This window comes from Alosa sapidissima, chromosome 11 (genome assembly GCF_018492685.1).
Source record: "Alosa sapidissima isolate fAloSap1 chromosome 11, fAloSap1.pri, whole genome shotgun sequence".
In the NCBI taxonomy this organism is placed as follows: Eukaryota; Metazoa; Chordata; class Actinopteri; order Clupeiformes; family Clupeidae; genus Alosa; species Alosa sapidissima.
Genome location: NC_055967.1, coordinates 18,278,192 through 18,295,903, shown reverse-complemented (window position 1 = coordinate 18,295,903; position 17,712 = coordinate 18,278,192). Strand labels below are relative to the sequence as shown.

General features: G+C 41.9%; 1 protein-coding gene across 2 annotated transcripts; it reads right to left on the bottom strand.

The window, feature by feature from the left end:
- Nucleotides 1-1,392: 1,392 nt before the first annotated feature.
- On the bottom strand, nucleotides 1,393-17,674 carry camk1db (calcium/calmodulin-dependent protein kinase 1Db). Of its 2 annotated transcripts, none has more exons than XM_042110302.1 (11): nucleotides 16,956-17,674; nucleotides 8,405-8,536; nucleotides 7,181-7,255; nucleotides 6,679-6,817; nucleotides 6,453-6,576; nucleotides 4,767-4,842; nucleotides 4,341-4,453; nucleotides 4,110-4,188; nucleotides 3,074-3,161; nucleotides 2,822-2,984; nucleotides 1,393-2,661 (listed from the first exon to the last, which is right to left on the bottom strand). In XM_042110302.1, the coding sequence occupies exons 1-11, from the start codon at nucleotides 17,051-17,053 to the stop codon at nucleotides 2,525-2,527; spliced, it is 1,224 nt and encodes a 407-aa protein (XP_041966236.1). In that variant the 5' UTR covers nucleotides 17,054-17,674; the 3' UTR covers nucleotides 1,393-2,524. The 2 variants fall into 2 exon arrangements, with proteins under 2 accessions (XP_041966236.1, XP_041966237.1); XM_042110303.1 differs by having other exon boundaries at nucleotides 1,393-2,640; nucleotides 16,956-17,672.
- Between the last annotated feature and the right edge of the window lie 38 nt (nucleotides 17,675-17,712).

Genomic DNA, 17,712 nt, shown 5'->3' with positions numbered 1-17,712 from the left:
ATTGAGTTAATCCATTTTAATTGGCACCTGATTTACCACAATGGCAATCATTTAAACACAAAGGCAAGCGTTCTAATAGAGCCCCATACTTTACCACACAATACACTAGGACTGATGGGGCACTGGAATGACATTATTGGTTTGTGCAAATACATTTCTTTGCTGGTCATAAAGATGACAGGGGTCAGGTATTCAAAGACTTGAGATAAATATGAGGGAAGGTTAGAGGAAGGATTAGAGGCAGTTAGTGCTGGGAACTCAGATGGCTACAAGCAGCAAATACGACAGTTGGAATGATAATCACAACATCAAAAAAATGGGCAACAAAATAATGTTTTTAAATGTGTTAAATATTTGACTCAGGTGTCTAAACAGTATTGAACATATATTGACAGTCAATCAACTGGGAACGGAATCCGGTATCAAGTAATTTATGAAAAAAAAAATGAAGGAAAAGGCATTTACCAGAGGGTAAATAAAAACATAAATACTGTAGAATTACTGGAGATAGATTACTCTCCTCTTGTTGACGAATGTGATGTCTAAAATTTGATGGATTCTGATCAGCTGTCAGCTTTTTAATCGCTCCAGAAAATGCTCTGAAAGATATCCCCAACAATAGAATTCCTCATGTTGTTATCTTTATAGTGGGTGTTGTCTTTATATTAGCTGCGATACTTTTTTGACATTATTATTATAGTTGTCGTTCTTGGTGTGAATGGCCCTTAACTCTTTTTAATAAGAGTTAGAAATATTTATTTATAATAGCTACATTCGTTTTTTTATTATTAATTGTGTGCACTTTACTGGCTATTGGATTTATATTAAAAGGTATAGCTTCTTCCTACCACTTTACTGGTATTGGGTTTAATATGAAATGGTATAGCTATAGATATTTATCAAAGCACAATATAGATTGTTTGTGCAAAATAACCTGATTACACTTGTTACAACGACTCTTTAAACGATCTACACCCTCACTAATAAATACCAGCTATTTAAAAATACATTTAACTGAACCATTTAACAGATACCACTGATTCCAAAGACGTGAGCCTCTCAAAGAACACAAGTATACATGGCCCATTATACAATCAAAACCATTGGCTTGGGTAACTTGAATGATTTAAAGCTATAGTTGGCAAGATTTTTTTGATTCACTGAAACCGACACTATGCTCCGACAGAACAACATAAATCAGCCGGTTTTAGAAAAAAACCCGCACTTCTACCTCCACCTAGAGCCTGTTATTTGTTTTGCAAAAATCCACAGCTCCCGGTTGGTCGGTTCGGTCCAATCAGAGCAGGGCTTTGTGAGATCTGACTGTCAATCACAGTCTGGTGTGCACTGACGAGCACAAACTCGATGAGAGGGTGCTCGGTGGTAGTGGGGGAGGGGCATGAGATTTGTAAACATTTAACATTTTGGCTAAGTCCCCTAAATCTGTCAGACTTGCCAACTGCAGCTTTAAGTCCTATGACGCCTGTAGTTAAATGAAAGTTGATGTCCTGTACTGTAATCTAACGTTTTGTTAAAATCAAATGAATGTCTAATAGTAGGTGTTGAATATAAGTCCACAGTACTACGTGACATACTGTACCTTAGTCATTATGTAAACGAATGTCTATTGAAAAGTTACTCCATCATTAAAAGTTTTGCCTTGCCTTTTATTTGGCTGACAAATAAAAAAAAACCTCAATCAAATTTAGTGGATGTGAACTAATCAAATTCCTGAGTGCGTATATGGGATTAAAATATAATAATGCCAAGTTATTTAAGACCAAAGAACAAATAATATATGATGTGTTATATAAAGCACAATAATATCCTCACCCTCACAAAGCAACAGAAAATACTACAGATTTACAAAACAGAAAACCGTCAACAGTGAAACTTCACCCTCAGTTTCAAACAAAAGCATTATCCAAACCAAGTAAAGCATAGTAGCTTCACACCAGGTATATTGAATGTCATATGTTGAACAACAACACATTATTAAAATGCTGAAAATGTACATTTCCTCAAATATTTTATGTTTTTGTTCACAATTAACTGGACCCAGCAAATGTATGATGTAAATGCACATCCTGTAGATACCATTGAATGCAATGACTGCTACAGATGTATGTCTGAAGTCTAAACTGTAGAATGCTTATTGAACTGTCCAGTTTCCTGTTGTAACAAGGACGATGAGTCTCACAGCAGCTTTAGTTACACTCAAATGGATATCCCACTGTATGGTTAGCCTCTGAAATGTGCAAGACCAGCCACCTCTGATACACCCTCCATGGGCCCATCAGACAGACTGGAGTTAAGGCCAACTCTGTAAGGGGTCAACTGCTACACCACTCACCTCCACGCTGCAGGACGTTCCAAATCTGGGCCCCGCAGACAAACAACATCCCCCTTCCTCCACAAACCTGGAGCCTCAGCAGAAAGAGAGGGAACTGGGGAGATAGAGGGCTGAGCCTGACATCGTTTACACGGTCAAGGCCTCCCCCCTACTCTCCCCGGGGGTCTGCTGTCATTTGCTGCCGGTGTGAATGGTGGTGACGGTTGAGGGTCTTGTCCGGCGGGGTTCGGCTGAGCTTGTGGAGCTGGTCGACTCAATGCTGCAGGCTGCTGGTGTGGCTGGCGCAGCTGAAACCACATTTACCAAGACTGGTAAAAACAATTTGGATGTGTATACAACCAAAGACTTCATATGGTTGCTTTGTGATTTTTTTTAAGACCACTCATAATTTAGGTTAAAATCATCAAGCACTGTGACCGCCTGACCTGGATTCATAAATGTCAAAGAAATAGGTTGAAAAAAAATTACATTCATTGTGGATCACTGGCGCGCAGTCCACAGATTGGCTCTTGAGCGGCATGGAGGGGTGACTGTCCAGCCGGGGTGAGGTGGCGTCCACGCTGCTATTCAGACTACTGCTCAGTTGCAAGCGGCGCATGTGGCGGATCACCGCTGTGGCGTTGAAGGCTTGCTGTGGTGCAGAGCAAGGAGTCAAGACACAAGCAAACACACAAAAAGTACACACATCTCTGGAGAGGAAAGTGAGAGCCAAAAACGTACCCTCCATTTGCTTTTTGCAAAATTTTTCTTAATCTGTCGACTGACAGATTCATGGATGTTCTTGGAAAGTGCAGTGTCTCCAGCTATCCTAAATAACAAATAGAAATCTCAGTATTTTACAGTTTATGAGTTAACAATTTAAAAATAGAGTAACTACCTACATGGTGTAACATAAATAACAATTTAAAATGAGAGATTGATGGCATGAATTTGACTCATGTGTGCTAAATTGATGACATGAATTTTGTCATGTGTGCTAAAACACAAACCGTCTCCCGAAAATGTCTCCTGCCAAGTGAGTTATATCACATTAATGTTCAATAATGGTCACGAGTAGTGATTAGAGAGATAATTACAGATATTGGAAATTTATGAGTATTATCCAACTCATAGCTCAGAATTTCACCACATATGCTAAGATCTTGGTTGTATAGAGTTAGGAATGGAATTTTGGGTACGTCTTCATGATCCTCAAACCTTTCTGACCATTTCAGGTACATTTTGTAGCATTTTTGAGCATTCCAGTCCAGAACTATGACAAACTATCTTGCTCCGCCATGTATGATCTTTGGTATTGTCCATATAGGGTAAAACCCCTAGTATCCCAATATCTACGTATGGTCCATATAGGGTACAACCCCTAGTATCTCAGTGTCTAGGTATGGTCCATATAGGGTACAACCCCAAGTATCTAGAGTCTACGTATGGCCCATATAGGGTAAAACCCCTAGTATCTCTGTGTCTACGTATGGCCCATATAGGGTAAAACCCCTAGTATCTCTGTGTCTACGTATGGCCCATATAGGGTACAACCCCTAGTATCCCAATATCTACGTATGGCCCATATAGGGTACAAGCCCTAGTATCTCAGTGTCTTCGTATGGTCCATATAGAGTACAACCCCTAGTATCTCAGTGTCTATGTATGGTCCATATAGGGTACAAGCCCTAGTATCTCAGTGTCTACGTATGGTGCATATAGGGTACAAGCCCAGTTAGCTGTAGGTCACTGAACAGTACTCAGCACTGTAACTCACCACGGATGCTGCAGAGCCTCTTCACATGTTAATCGCTTCTCTGGATCTTTCTGCATCAGATTGCTGATAAAATCTTTAGCTGCAAGACATGCAAGGGTTACCCAGAATTCAGAATACAGCATCCACATTCAAACACACACACCCACATACCAACAAACACTCATGCACACACAAACCTATTAATACACACATAATACACAAACACACAAATACACACACAGAAAAGCTTACCTGAATCTGATATATCATCCCAGTATGGTGCATCAAACTCATATTCTGCCTTTAAAATCTGCTCAAAGAGCTTAGAGTCATTCTCATCATAAAATGGAGGATATCCACACAATCTTAAATGAAAAATGAGAAAAAAGATGTATGATTATGTCTTTCTTTACACTTGCGCATGTTCAATTTATGTAATAATATTATGCTTATCGAAGGGAGATCATGATTGCAATCATTTTGAGTCATATTTTGTTTAAAAGTCGTATTGGCTGGTGGCTCTACAGACACAACACGCATATGTGGTAGTATAAGGTGGTAGTCCTAAACAAATGTGCAACGGTAACAGTGATGACAGGCTTGGCAGGCGTGTCAGACTGGGAACCACGGTGCTGAGGATTGGGCTACAGATGACAGATGTATGCAGTGGTCACTCACAAAATATATGCGATGACTCCAATAGACCAGCAGTCCACTGCTTTCCCATAGGGTTTCTGGGCCAGAACCTCAGGTGCTAGGACACGAAATGGAGAAAAGAGTCTTTGGAAAAACAAACCACTTAACAGCAACATGGATGGAATTCTCTGACCATCAAATCTATATGCAACCCAAGCCCATGTTCTTCAAATTCTATATGCAAAAAAAAAACAATGAATTACTACTTTATTAAATGTCAGCACTTTCACAAATGATGAGGATAACAAGCCTTGGATAATCAGCAATGTCAATAACAAGCCTTGGATAACCAGCAATATCAAGACCCTTCTTAATAGGAAAAAGATGGCATACAGAGAGGGGGACATGGCAGAGCTGAGGCGTGTGCAAGGGGAACTCAAAGTCAAGCTGAAGGAGGCTAAGGAGGACTACAGAAGGAAGGTGGAACAGAAGTTGCAGGAAAACAACATGAAGGAGGCATGGGACGGCATGAAAGGCCTGAAGAAGAGCAGCAGCTCTGTAGAGGGGGACCTGGACAGGGCGAACCAGTTGAACCACTTCTACAACAGGTTTGACTGCCCTGCTCCAGCTCCAGACTCAGACGCACGCAGACTCAGACACTGCACTTGTTTGCGTGCCCTATCCTCACCTCCCAGCCTCCCAGTCTCTCCAGCTCTGCATCCTGATGACACCCAACGACCTAAACCATCACCACCTCACGCCCAATGACCTAAAACCAACACCACCTCACGCCCTGCCCCCCGCCTGACGCCTCCTTGCCTGACAGGGACATCAAGGAGGTGGTCATCCCCAAGCCCCCACCCCCACACCCCCTCAATACCAGTGCAATACTCACCTCCACCATCACAGGCTATCGTACCCCCACCATCACTGGATATTGCACCCCTTCCCCACGCGGCGATCACAAACAATGAGGCGACAACAACCTCAGTCAACACCCATCAGACACACAGATCCCAGATCCACCCCTCCCCCTCCCCCTCCCCTCCCCTTACACCCCCCCATCATCACAGGAAAACAAGTGAGCGTTAAACTAAAGAAACTGAACTCGGTCCAAGGCTAAAGACCTGTGCTGCTGAGCTGGGGGAGCCACTGAAGCACATCTTCAATCTAAGTCTACGCCTTGGACAAGTTCCAACACTGTGGAAGACATCATGTCTCACCCCTGTCCCTAAAAAGCCACATCCTAGTAAGCTTAATGACTACAGACCTGTCGCTCTAACATCACATGTGATGAAGACAATGGAGCGACTCGTCTTAGGTATGCTCAGACCCAAGGTACGCCATGCACTAGACCCGTTACAGTTTGCATACCAGGAGAAAGTGGGCGTGGACGATGCCATCACTTATCTTCTACACAGTACACATTCTCACCTGGACAAGGGGAAAAGTGCTTTGAGAATCATGTTCTTTGATTTCTCAAGTGCTTTTAACACCATCCAACCCCTCAGACTGGGAGACAAGCTCTTGCAGATGGGTGTGGACGCTCACCTGGTAACCTGGATCACAGATTACCTGACGGAGACTTCGCTCACTGCCTTGCACAACAGACAGACTGAGAAAGTCATTCAATGCATCACTTAAGGGAAGAGGATCTATCTATCTATCTATCTAGGATCAATGTCCACACGTGAGCAGGGGTTGATCTTAATTCTCACACGGCCTTACCAACATATCCTGGAGTCCCACACGCAGTTGACATGACATCTGCGCTCTCAATCTTAGACAGGCCAAAATCACTGATCATGATCTTGGACTCATCTTCATCACTGAAGTATAACAGGTTCTCTGGCTGCAAAGAGAAAGAAAAACATGGAGGTTGCTTACTTCCTTGGCCACTCAAGGAAGGGGAGAGGTAAGGCAGGTCCAACACCATCCTTTGGCAGGGAATTACCTTGAGATCTCGGTGGACTATGCCCATTTCATGGAGGTAGTTAACGGCATTCAAGACCTGCTTGATTAATATGCTGGCATCCTGCTCTGTGTAGAATCCCCTCTCAACAATACGATCAAAGAGCTCCCCCCCAGACACTCTGGGGAAAGACAGAGAGGCCTTGGTTTAGTCTTTTACCTCCCAAAAGTAATCACTGATTTTTGAGAAAACAATAGCATGTTTTTAGAAATCTATGTGAAACAATGACAAAACGGTTTCAAAAGAGGAACATACAAAAAACGACTTTCATTTCACAGTTCCTGTTGCGGTAATATGGGTCATATTTCATATGGCCTATGGTTTTGGTTTTGAATGGAACAAGAATAAAGACAAATAAAAAAAGTTAGAAATAAACATATGGAGACTATTAGTGTTGGAGTATTTGATTTAGCACTGATGGAATCTGGCTGTATTTATAGGATGAGTGAAATAAATACCATAAAGAGTTTAATTAAATACTTACAGCTGCATGATGAGGTACAAATGATGTGAACTTTCATAGATATCTTCCAAGGCAACAATGTTCTCATGCTTTATCCTAGAAGTAAAAAAAAAAAAAAAAGATTTATTTCTATAGCAAACTCTGAACATGATGCACAAGGTAGTAATTTCGACAAACTTCGCACTACCAAAAGTAGGCAAAAGCCATAACTTCCTATCTTTTATTTTCACTTCTACTATTCCAGTGTAATAGCATCTGAAGCAGACACTAACTAGAGGTCAGCCTTCATCATGAACTCAACTTTGAAACATAACCTTGCTTCCTGAATCTCAAGATAGAGAGTATAATGTCCTTATCCTGATAATTTGCAGTCCTGTTCTGGTGGGGTTAGATTTTGTTCCTCTAATTTCACACACCTTATTCGTACAAATGTTCTCTTCTCTCTACTGACTGCCAAATGATTCCTAGAAACTGCCAAGAGGACATTATGCAGTTATGAGTTGAAATACTACCTGGCAGGCATGATATTGTCATCGCCATGACACAAACAAGGCCTCTATTATTTATTGGCCTGTGCTGCGGTCCTGCAATACCAATCCTCACCACTAGGTGCTGCTACTCATCTCACTCTCACTGCTGAACCAGTGAGGCTCAAGCAGTATCACTCCTCACGTCTCCCTTTCTCTCTCTCTCTCCCACTCTCTGAAATCCTTTCTTTCACCATGGCAACGCTGGGGGCGTTGAATGACCATGCGTGAGTGTGGCGTGCGGCAGACTGAGGTGGGGAGACCGAGGCGCTGCGTCCGAGGGCGGACGATTGTGTGAAGGAGCCTCCGAGCCTCTCGGCGATCGCCTGATGGAATCAGATGGCTCGAGAGTGACAGGTGTGATGAGGGGGCTGAGGATGCGAAAATGCGTCACAGGGACCTTTATCATACCCACCACCAAAAGGAAAGAGTGGCACGACCACAGCACCCTCATTATAACAGCAGAACGCCACAGAGAAAGGACAGGGCTTAACTAGCCTTTGGTAAACCTTTTGATAGCCCCTTTTTTAAAGACGCATGTTAGATTGATAGTCTGGGGATTTCCTTTCCTTTTTTTTCCTTTTATAATTTTCTTAACAAACATGTGCAAAACTCTATAGGCATAGCAACAAGCTGAGCAGAGCAGATGCAGAACAACACTTGTCTTTCAACTTGCAGAGAATGGGCGGTGTTGTTTCTGTTCAGTGCATGCACCTACTTCCTGAGCACGGCTATTTCATTTTCAATGCTGCTCTCCTTCCCCCTCAACGCCTTCTTGGGGATACACTTCACCGCAAACCTCTTCCCTGTAGCCTTCTCCTTGGCAAGGACCACTTCAGAGAACGCCCCGCTGCAAGAGAGAGAGCGAGAGATGACTAATGGTTGCATAAAAATATGCATTGTTATTAAATGTTATACAACCAAATTCCCATAGGCTACAATACAGACAAGAGATTCATCAAGCAAACCTCTTGAAGCACACTACACAGTGTATAGACAACTAGTTTGGCATCAACTTCAAATTAGTTTTTGATGGCATATGGTTATGCAAAGGACAGATAAACACGTCAGACATTCCCACAAGCCATACAGGACATGCACATTATAGTAGGCCTATGTTCCTGGTCGGAACACCACATGGAAAAAGTAAACTTTCAAACTCAAAGTAGGGCATTGCCAACTATATTGCCATATGACAGGCGTTAGCACGTCAGCAGACGTGTGTCCGTGTCAACTGGGCTGTTAATGGTGTTTGCAAACATTATGCCTTTTAGGCAGTTAGCCTGCTACTTTTACACCAAAACTCCCTAGTGCAGCTTAACCTCCATGACAGACTCATGAATACCAAAGAGTGCTATTTGTACCCTGTTGCTGACAAAATATCTGCCATCCAAACAGAAATTCTCAGATGTTTTAATCCATGTGGGTGACCAATGTAATGACAATGTATAACACTCAGACGTTATAATCATCTTACTGACACAGCCAAAATACATTTGAACAGATACATGTCTGATGATGTTGTTCTTGAGCTGCCATCTTTCTCTTCAACACACCCTCTCATTTCCTTCCTCTTCTCTTACCTCATTCAATATTTCAAACTAAAATAGAAAATGGACATCCACTATACACTTCACTAAATATATTGTGGTAAACACTCTCACTCTAAAGTGGCACGTTTGTAATGGAAACACTATGTGTTTAAGCATCTTAAACAATAAACACAAACATGCAACACATGCTCTCTTTCTTGCTCTCTCTTTCTCTTACACAAATAGTGGCTGGGCCATTTATGTTTTTGGCACTGGAAGGGATGCCCATTATGCCGACTGGGAGTAATCAGCTCTTGGCAGCAGGCTTGCCAATCAGATGCCGTCTGCCAGCTAAGCTCTAACTGGTCCCTAGAAATCCCTGCTAAGCCCTTTGACCACAGATCCATATGGTAAGGGGGATGACCCCTGAATGAGGACAACCACACTGGTATCAGCAACACCCCCTACAGACAACAAACTACCTTTCAACAGCTTTGGGTTAAGTTTCTGTGCCCTTGACGTGCCAGTTCTTAAAGGATCAATATGTATTTGTATCAGGTTGTCCTTTAACAGCAGGACAGCTAGAAAAGAGGAGGGTAGTCACTGTGTGTGCATTCCCCGTGTTGGGAATGGGGGATATGAATGGATGTAAAATCGATAACTCTACATAGTTCATCACACAAGACCCAAGTATTCAGGTGAGTTCAGCTCTACTGGTACAACCAGTTGGCCACACCTCTTTCTGCCCTGCTGTTTTAATCTGAGATTAAGTATACATAACTAATCATAACCCAGATAAAGGCCCTTGGATTTTCAGTAAAGAAAATACAATATTATAGCTCATCCGTTGGGTGCTACTAAGCTATATACTGTACATTATTAAAGAGGATACAGTGATTAATCATTTACCTGACTGAATTTAAATTGACCAACATAGGCTACAACTTTCAATAATTGTCTGAAGTAAATACAGTTTTATTTATGGCATTGCACAGTGTCAATGCTATTCTGTATTCACCCTGTTGTTTATATACAAATTTTATGACTACAGCTGTATTGAGAAACGTTCCTCCTGTTTACATTCTGCGAGCCTTTTAAGAGTTGTGCACATTTCTACCCCGTCACTGACCCCAGTTAACTCCTTGCCTTGTCCACACTGAACTTTGATGTCAGACAGCCGTCCATTCATCATGCAATCAGGATACATAAACATATTAGGTAAACTGAAGAAAGCCTGGCCTCCAAAGCTCTTGTTTCCTGCATGAGATTGGTCAGCAGGATCTGGTATCCCTTGGCAATGCACACACAGACGCCGGCTCCTATTATTTGCTTCTGGCTACAGCAGAGATGAAACAATCAGAACCACAGGAAGCCTTGATGCTCCCCAGGTGCATGTTTGTCACTTTGAGGAGAAGTGTGAAAGCACAGCCACCTGCATAGGTCACAGCTACAATGGACACATGCAACTGTGCTTTACAGACACACAATGAAACCGCCTCGGTGGTCTTACCAATGCACTCTGTATATAGAGAAACTGGTGCTGGCTTAGAGAAAAAAGCCAGCACCAGTGAAATGTTGCCTTGCGGGAGAGGTTCCAGATCTCACACAGCTCCCTCAGGGATGCCCAGAGCAGCCAGCTCTGCGCTTAAATGCACTGGAATAATGGCCTCATGATTCAGATCTAAACTAACTTGAAACCCTTTAATGGAAAAAGAGTTTTGTTCTAGAACTCTAGAACAGTGCTTCAATCATAAAACCTGAAAACCAAAGTAATTATTAACATCAATAACACAAAGAAGGTAATATTATACAAAAGCCTTTTACTGTCTGTGGATGTGTGATAATAGGAATAGAATGAGGGGCTCCACATGTGATATTTGAGGATTACTGGCAGAATTCAAATGGAATAAGCTTGACTAGGCATTGGACTTTGGAGTGTATACAGATGATGCTATGATAACAAGCAGCCAGGTTGTTACTGGAGTCTGGAATATTCCCTTGGATACTGGGGGGTCTTGGGGTCAAGAAGTCTGAGAATTTCTGCTCTAGAATAGGGGTGCAACAATTCACAGATTAATCCGTTAGTTGTCGACTAAATTAAATCACCAACTATTTTGCTAATCAGTTAAAAGGTAATTTTTAAGACTTTTTTATCTGATTATATCTTAAACTTAAATATTTTCAACTTTACTTTACTCTGCTGTGACAGTAAACTGAACATCTTTGGCATGTGGTCAAAACGAGGCTTTTGATGGCAATCTTGGGCTTTGGGACACAAAGATCATTTTGTCAATCAAATCAATTCTATAATGAATCTGTAGAAAATAATCTACAGATTAGTTCATTGCAGCTCTACCCTTGAGCTTTCTAACACTGGTTCAGACATTACTTACTACAGCATTGTAATGCAAATATAAGATCACTTCTAATCTAAAACAGACACTGAAATGAATGGAGACAGTGCAGAAGAAGGCCAAAAGGCACGTACAGTAATCAGTTCATTCAAAACTGTAACAGGATGTTCATTTGCATCAACTATGGCTCAGATGACAGCACGGCCTGAAACCACCACGCTCTGCAGCCTGCCACGTTTACTCTGCACACACACCATGCTGCAGGTTCACTCAAACCAGGAAAGGGGAAACCTTAGGGAAACAGTGACGGCACTCGAAACTATCAAGAAAGATGAGCAGGTGGGGCAAACCCTCTCTTAATTCCACACTGCTAATAATGAAGCTAGCAGCAAAGAAATCAGGACTCCTGCACACACACATACACCCACACACAGGCACATATGCACACAGACCTCACTGGGAGAGATACTGCAGTGCAATTACTGGATTAATGACGAGGCACAAGTGACTCCTACACTAACTTAGACAGACATAGGAACCAAGGCACATTTACGTCGAGCATTAAGGGGATCACCGCAGCTTAAACTAAATTTGTCATAAGATTAAAACAAACTGTAATTGCCATTGCTACGGCAGAAATAAAATAACTTCTTTCTCCAAAAATAACCTTAGAAGAGGATAAAGGTGAGCACATAAGTTAATTCCAAGCGCTGTATGCATCAATTGGTTCTAGGTGCAAATGATATCAAATAATACTTTATAACAATGTACTCACTCGGCTATAAAACAGGTGCACTGTCTATAACCTCGATAAGTGGACAGTCATGCACAGTAAATATGACCAGAGACCCTGTCGAACTTAAAATTAGACTGAGCTAAGCTACACTAGTTTGTTGAATTATACCTCTTTGGACGATATATTAATACCAAATTTGCATTAAAATCGAAGTCTAATAAGAAAATGATTCAATGGAGCCAGTGGATTAACTCCTTATGAACAAGGCTTTTAAGGTGCCCTGACATACAAATCCCACAGCTGTTACGTACGGTGTCCTAAAAACCTTATGTATGGGCCTTGCATATCCCACAACTGCTCAATGCTCCCAATGCATACATTACACAACGGATGGAAATGTACACATTCACATTTTCTTTAGCAGAAGATTCATGAATGTGCTTAACATATGCAAAGAGTTGAATAGAAACCCATGTATTGCTTATGATGTCCTCATTGTGTAGGATCCTTATTGATCTTTACCACCATAGGCCCTGCGGATGAAAAAAATTATGGCTGATTTCATGAACACTCACGACTCCCCCATATTTCTTCTTATATCAATACTGTCGTTGTGGAAAGAGCCACTTGCTTTAAGTAGAGTAGTTTTTGCTATTCACACAGGTGCAGAGAAATCACTCTGAATTACCTTGAGTGACCTGCATTGGAGGCTCTTGTGTAACCTACTGGACTGGCAAAGCTAATCCTATAGCTTGCTTTAAGTTCATGTGGACACTTCCTGTACTAAACTGCACTGGCTCATTATGCCACGGCAACCACTATATCCTGTCAACACTCCGTGCCAACTCACAACAGTCTGGGAACGATGGTTTGAACATAGGCTCTTCCAATGCATTTAGGTTTAACTTGCGTGTGTTTCTGTGTTCCTATGAGAAATGGAATCCATTTAATCTTTCCAAGTCGATAAAGCATAAAAAGGACTGTGATTTGTGTATTTATTCTTTTGCTATGCAGGTTTACCTGATGTCATCCTAAAATAACTCACTTTACTGGATTTCACTGTTATACTATATGTTATATCAAATTCACAACAGCTGGAAGGATTAGCACAACAGACTGTTGAATTCTTCTATGGACTTTGGGTGGCACAGTATTTAGATCTGCCAGAACATGTCCATATTTTGGCTTGTTTCCCTGTACCTTGTATACAGTTGTCCAGAGACTGGACGTCACAGACACATATAGTCTGTTCAGAGATCGCGTGACAGTTAACAATTCCCATTCTGCATCACAAACCAATGTAAATAGCCCATATCATTAACCTTTACAGGTGTGCTGCGCCATGCAAATTATGGTGATAAATGACATGAGGAACACCTGCTAGTTTGCATCAATAAACATAATTTAATGTTATATCTAGATGTAGTCAACACGCAGTAGCCTACACACCTCAGTAGTTCTGTTGCGAGACTGCCAAGCACGGTCAAGTTGCCATATACAGCTACACTCTTCAAATGTGTTGGTCCCTATCTGGACATACAGATGCGTTAACAGCAATACAAGTTGTGTTGTTTCAACACGTTTGTTTTAAGGGTGTACCTATACATTATACATGTCAGAACTGTAGCCAGTTTTCCATGCAATCTGTTTCATATTACCATATTTCTGAACAAGATGAAACACTGGCAGGAATATATAGTCAACAGGCAGGAGCCAAAACCCACAACACCCCTACCAAGAGCTTCAGGATACCAAATGTTTACTCTTTCTGTTCCACTGTCAAGATGTCATTCCTACAATATGGAGAAAATAAGACATTGACTGTTACTGTAAGACCTATACAATTGACACATGCCAAGAGGGCCTGCTGGGCATCAAGGATAGGTTCTCAGGGAAAGGATCAGGGAGAGCTAATGTATACACTAAAAAGAACCAGAGGTCACTAATGACTAAGGGACATGTCTTCCCAACAGATACAATGACAAGGACTGTAGAGGAGGGTACTCATTTGTTAGCTGAAAAAAAAAATGATGAACAGATGGAAGACAAGCTGGCACAGAAAAGAGAAAAGAGAAAAGAGTGAAGAGAAAAGAGTGCCGTGCGGATGAGAGTAAGAGTAACGGATTAGAACCTCTTAATTGGGCTTGGAGAGCAGGGTAGCTACTGACTACACATAATGGCCATCTTAATTAATGAGAGAAAGCAAGAAATATCAGATACCCTGGGGCTTGGAAATAATGATTAGGTCCAGCAGCTCCAAGATGAAGAACAAAGCCCTGTACATTTCACCAGCATGAACGAGCACTAAAGATACAGTGACAAAGACTGAGCAGAGCCCACTGGTAATCCGGTATCAGAGGGAGCATCAGTGCTGAAATTAATCTAAGCATCAACTTCTTCCACAGCACATTTAATCCTCAACCAGAGCAGCGTGAAGCACTGTGGACCAGCAAGATGCCTCTTCCCAGACATGAAGCACAAACCTTCCCTGCAGTGGGGGATCACTACGGAGCATCAGTGGGGTCTGACGTTTACACAGCAGGCCTGAGAGACCTGGCATGAGCATGTTAGAATTCGATGCTCAAAATACATCAGTAAAAAAGGACTTCTGAGACATAATGTCTCTATTACATGTCATTATATGAAAGACTTTAGGACTGACTTAAGACAGAACACACACACACTGTAATAAATAGAGGCAATTCATTAGTAGGTTAAACCTAATTCAAATCCATTGAATATAAAAATATAAATGCCAATTGAACAATAAAGATAATTTTACTTTGTTGTCATTTACTGCATCTTGGTAACATATTTTTGTAAACGGTGTAGTAGTCAGGTCTGGGTCCCACTCATAGTCCATTCAGCACTCAACGCAACGCAGTGGTGATGAACTCCTGCATAACATCGTCTCTGGCTGGTCTGTAAATTAACTGCCTGGTCACTCATTTCAACAAAGGAAACGGCACCCATGATTTGTTGAGGGAATCAAGGGATTTGTCTGTGAACAGCAGTACTTTATAGGCTCTGCCATCTTTTTTATGTGTTTTTTCATTAGGCGTTGCTGTGCTCCACAGTGCCATTTGGACCTGCCATGGGCAGAAGCTGTGTGGTGAAGGCATGAGAGCACAAGACATGTGTACACGGAAACCCAATGAATGAAAGCTGATGCAGGATACAAATGATATGACACACTAAAGATGACATAGAACAAATAACAATCTGTCCAAAACCTGTACATCCAGTCTCCATCGAGCAGTGAGATCCAGCACCCATTTTGGTCAAGTGTTAACCATAAATGCTTCTATGACTTTTTGCTCTCGCTAAATCTCCACTATCCCTCACTAAATAGGCTTTTTCTTTGACCTACGAGCTTGGAAAAAATGAACTGTTTGGGCAAGTGGTTGCCCTCAAAGTGAGCCGTTATGCGCTCACTCTCATTCTCATGCACTCTGGAACAGGTCTCATGTCAAGCAGCACTAAGTGTGGACTGAAATAAACTCTCAGGAATTTGTCTGCAGCCCAGCCAAAGAAAGACTATTCTGAAGCCGGTGAGCTGCCGCATCGGTCATAAACATGATGAGTAATGCCTTTGAAATATGTCCTAAACTTCAGACATTAAACTGTCAGCACGAGATCTCACAGCGCACCCACAAATAAAAAATGAGGTTTTAGCACACTGAGTGCATTTCAGAACGGCAAGGACCAACATTCCTCAAGCTTTAATAACATTTAGGCTGATACCTGATCCAAAGGTAAATATACTATTCAAAGTTAAAGCTCATTGCTGGAAACCAGATGAACAGTGTGTTTTAAACCTCCAGTAGTGGTGCCCGAACTTTTTCTTCCGAGGGCCAGCTCACTATGCCTGGCTCTAAGAGAGGGCCAGAGACTCGGAGTATATTAGTAACCATAAATAGCTGTGCTGTGAACAACAGCAGTCTACCTTAGTTGAATATTCCATTACATTTAATAGGCTACTGCAATTTATTAATTGGAGTCCAGTACAATGTCAAGGCCCACTTAAGGATATAGATGCAGTCTACTTGGGATGGGATTGATTTGCTATAGAAACACCTATGCCACTATGAATCACCACTGCATTGAACACAGAACATTCTTTTGACTGGAACATTTGAAGTAGTAGACCTAGACTATAACTACTGCTTTGTTATGTGAGTATCAGCTGCATGGCTTATCTGGCTGGAAATCTCAGGCCATGTAGGCACACACCAAATAAAGACTATAGACAATTTTACTAATGCTTCACTATATTGCCTATATCTTGGTAATGTCAGCATGGATCCATCCTAACGTGGTAGATCACAATGGGTGTAATGCTCCTGTTCTTAGACCTGAAGCATTCACCTTTTAAAACAAGAACAATTAGGGTATTGCAAACTTTCAGTTTCTATAGTCGTTCCGTTCCGTCACATCAGAGGTAGACCACTAGTGAATTTTAAGAAACAATTGTCTATTTAAAAAAAAAAAAAAACGTGGATTTGGTGGTCGTCACAGACATAGCTTAACGTTTGTGTGGCTCCATCTGGTTTACAAACTGATATCAGGAACACGAATTTTATTAGACATTCATTCAGATAATCACACAACGATAAATAGGATACAGTGACTTAGAAAGTTACTCACGTGCCAAGGGTCTCCTTGAACTCGAATGTTTCGTGGATGTCATTGACCCGCTTTTTCCAAGATCCATTCACAGGTTCTTGGTCCACCCTGGCCATCATTGAACCAGGGAATCCAATCTGCTAGAGCACGATCAAATTTTGGCACTCCTAGCGCTTCACTGACAGTTACAATGACTGAATGTAATTCTTTCCTTCTCTTCGGTGTTTTCCCAGTCTGTTTCAACTGTGCTTGTGTGATGCCTGAAGAAGTGCCTTTCACCTTGCTCAGCTAAAGGGGTTCGCCCAGTCGCGCGCACACGTTATCTTACTAATCTGCTCTAGGCAAATTGACCGAGGTGCCCTCTGAGTTGTCACGTTCACCGAGGTAGACTAGCTTATTGTCTGAATAATGATGTTAAAGACAGCCTTCATCTTCGTACCGACGCCTTCTGAACACTCATGAGCTACACAACGATGGTTGTGAATGTTAAGTAAAGCGGAAGCGTCAGCTACACCTCCTCTTGTTGAGCGCGACTACCTGACCAGTAGTTCTAGCCTCTGCGCTCGCTCTACAGCCAATAGTCCACAGCGCATTTCTAATGTTAAAGGATGACGCCACCAAGTGAATAGCCGTAAGTGTGATTGCACCGCTCTACGCCCCGAAGACATTCAATATGCGAGGATACAGTCAGCAAGTGTTCAATGATACAGGTACGACATCTTCTGTCCCTTCCTACTGTCAAGCAATCTGTCAGAAATCATACCTTGAAAGCTGACTA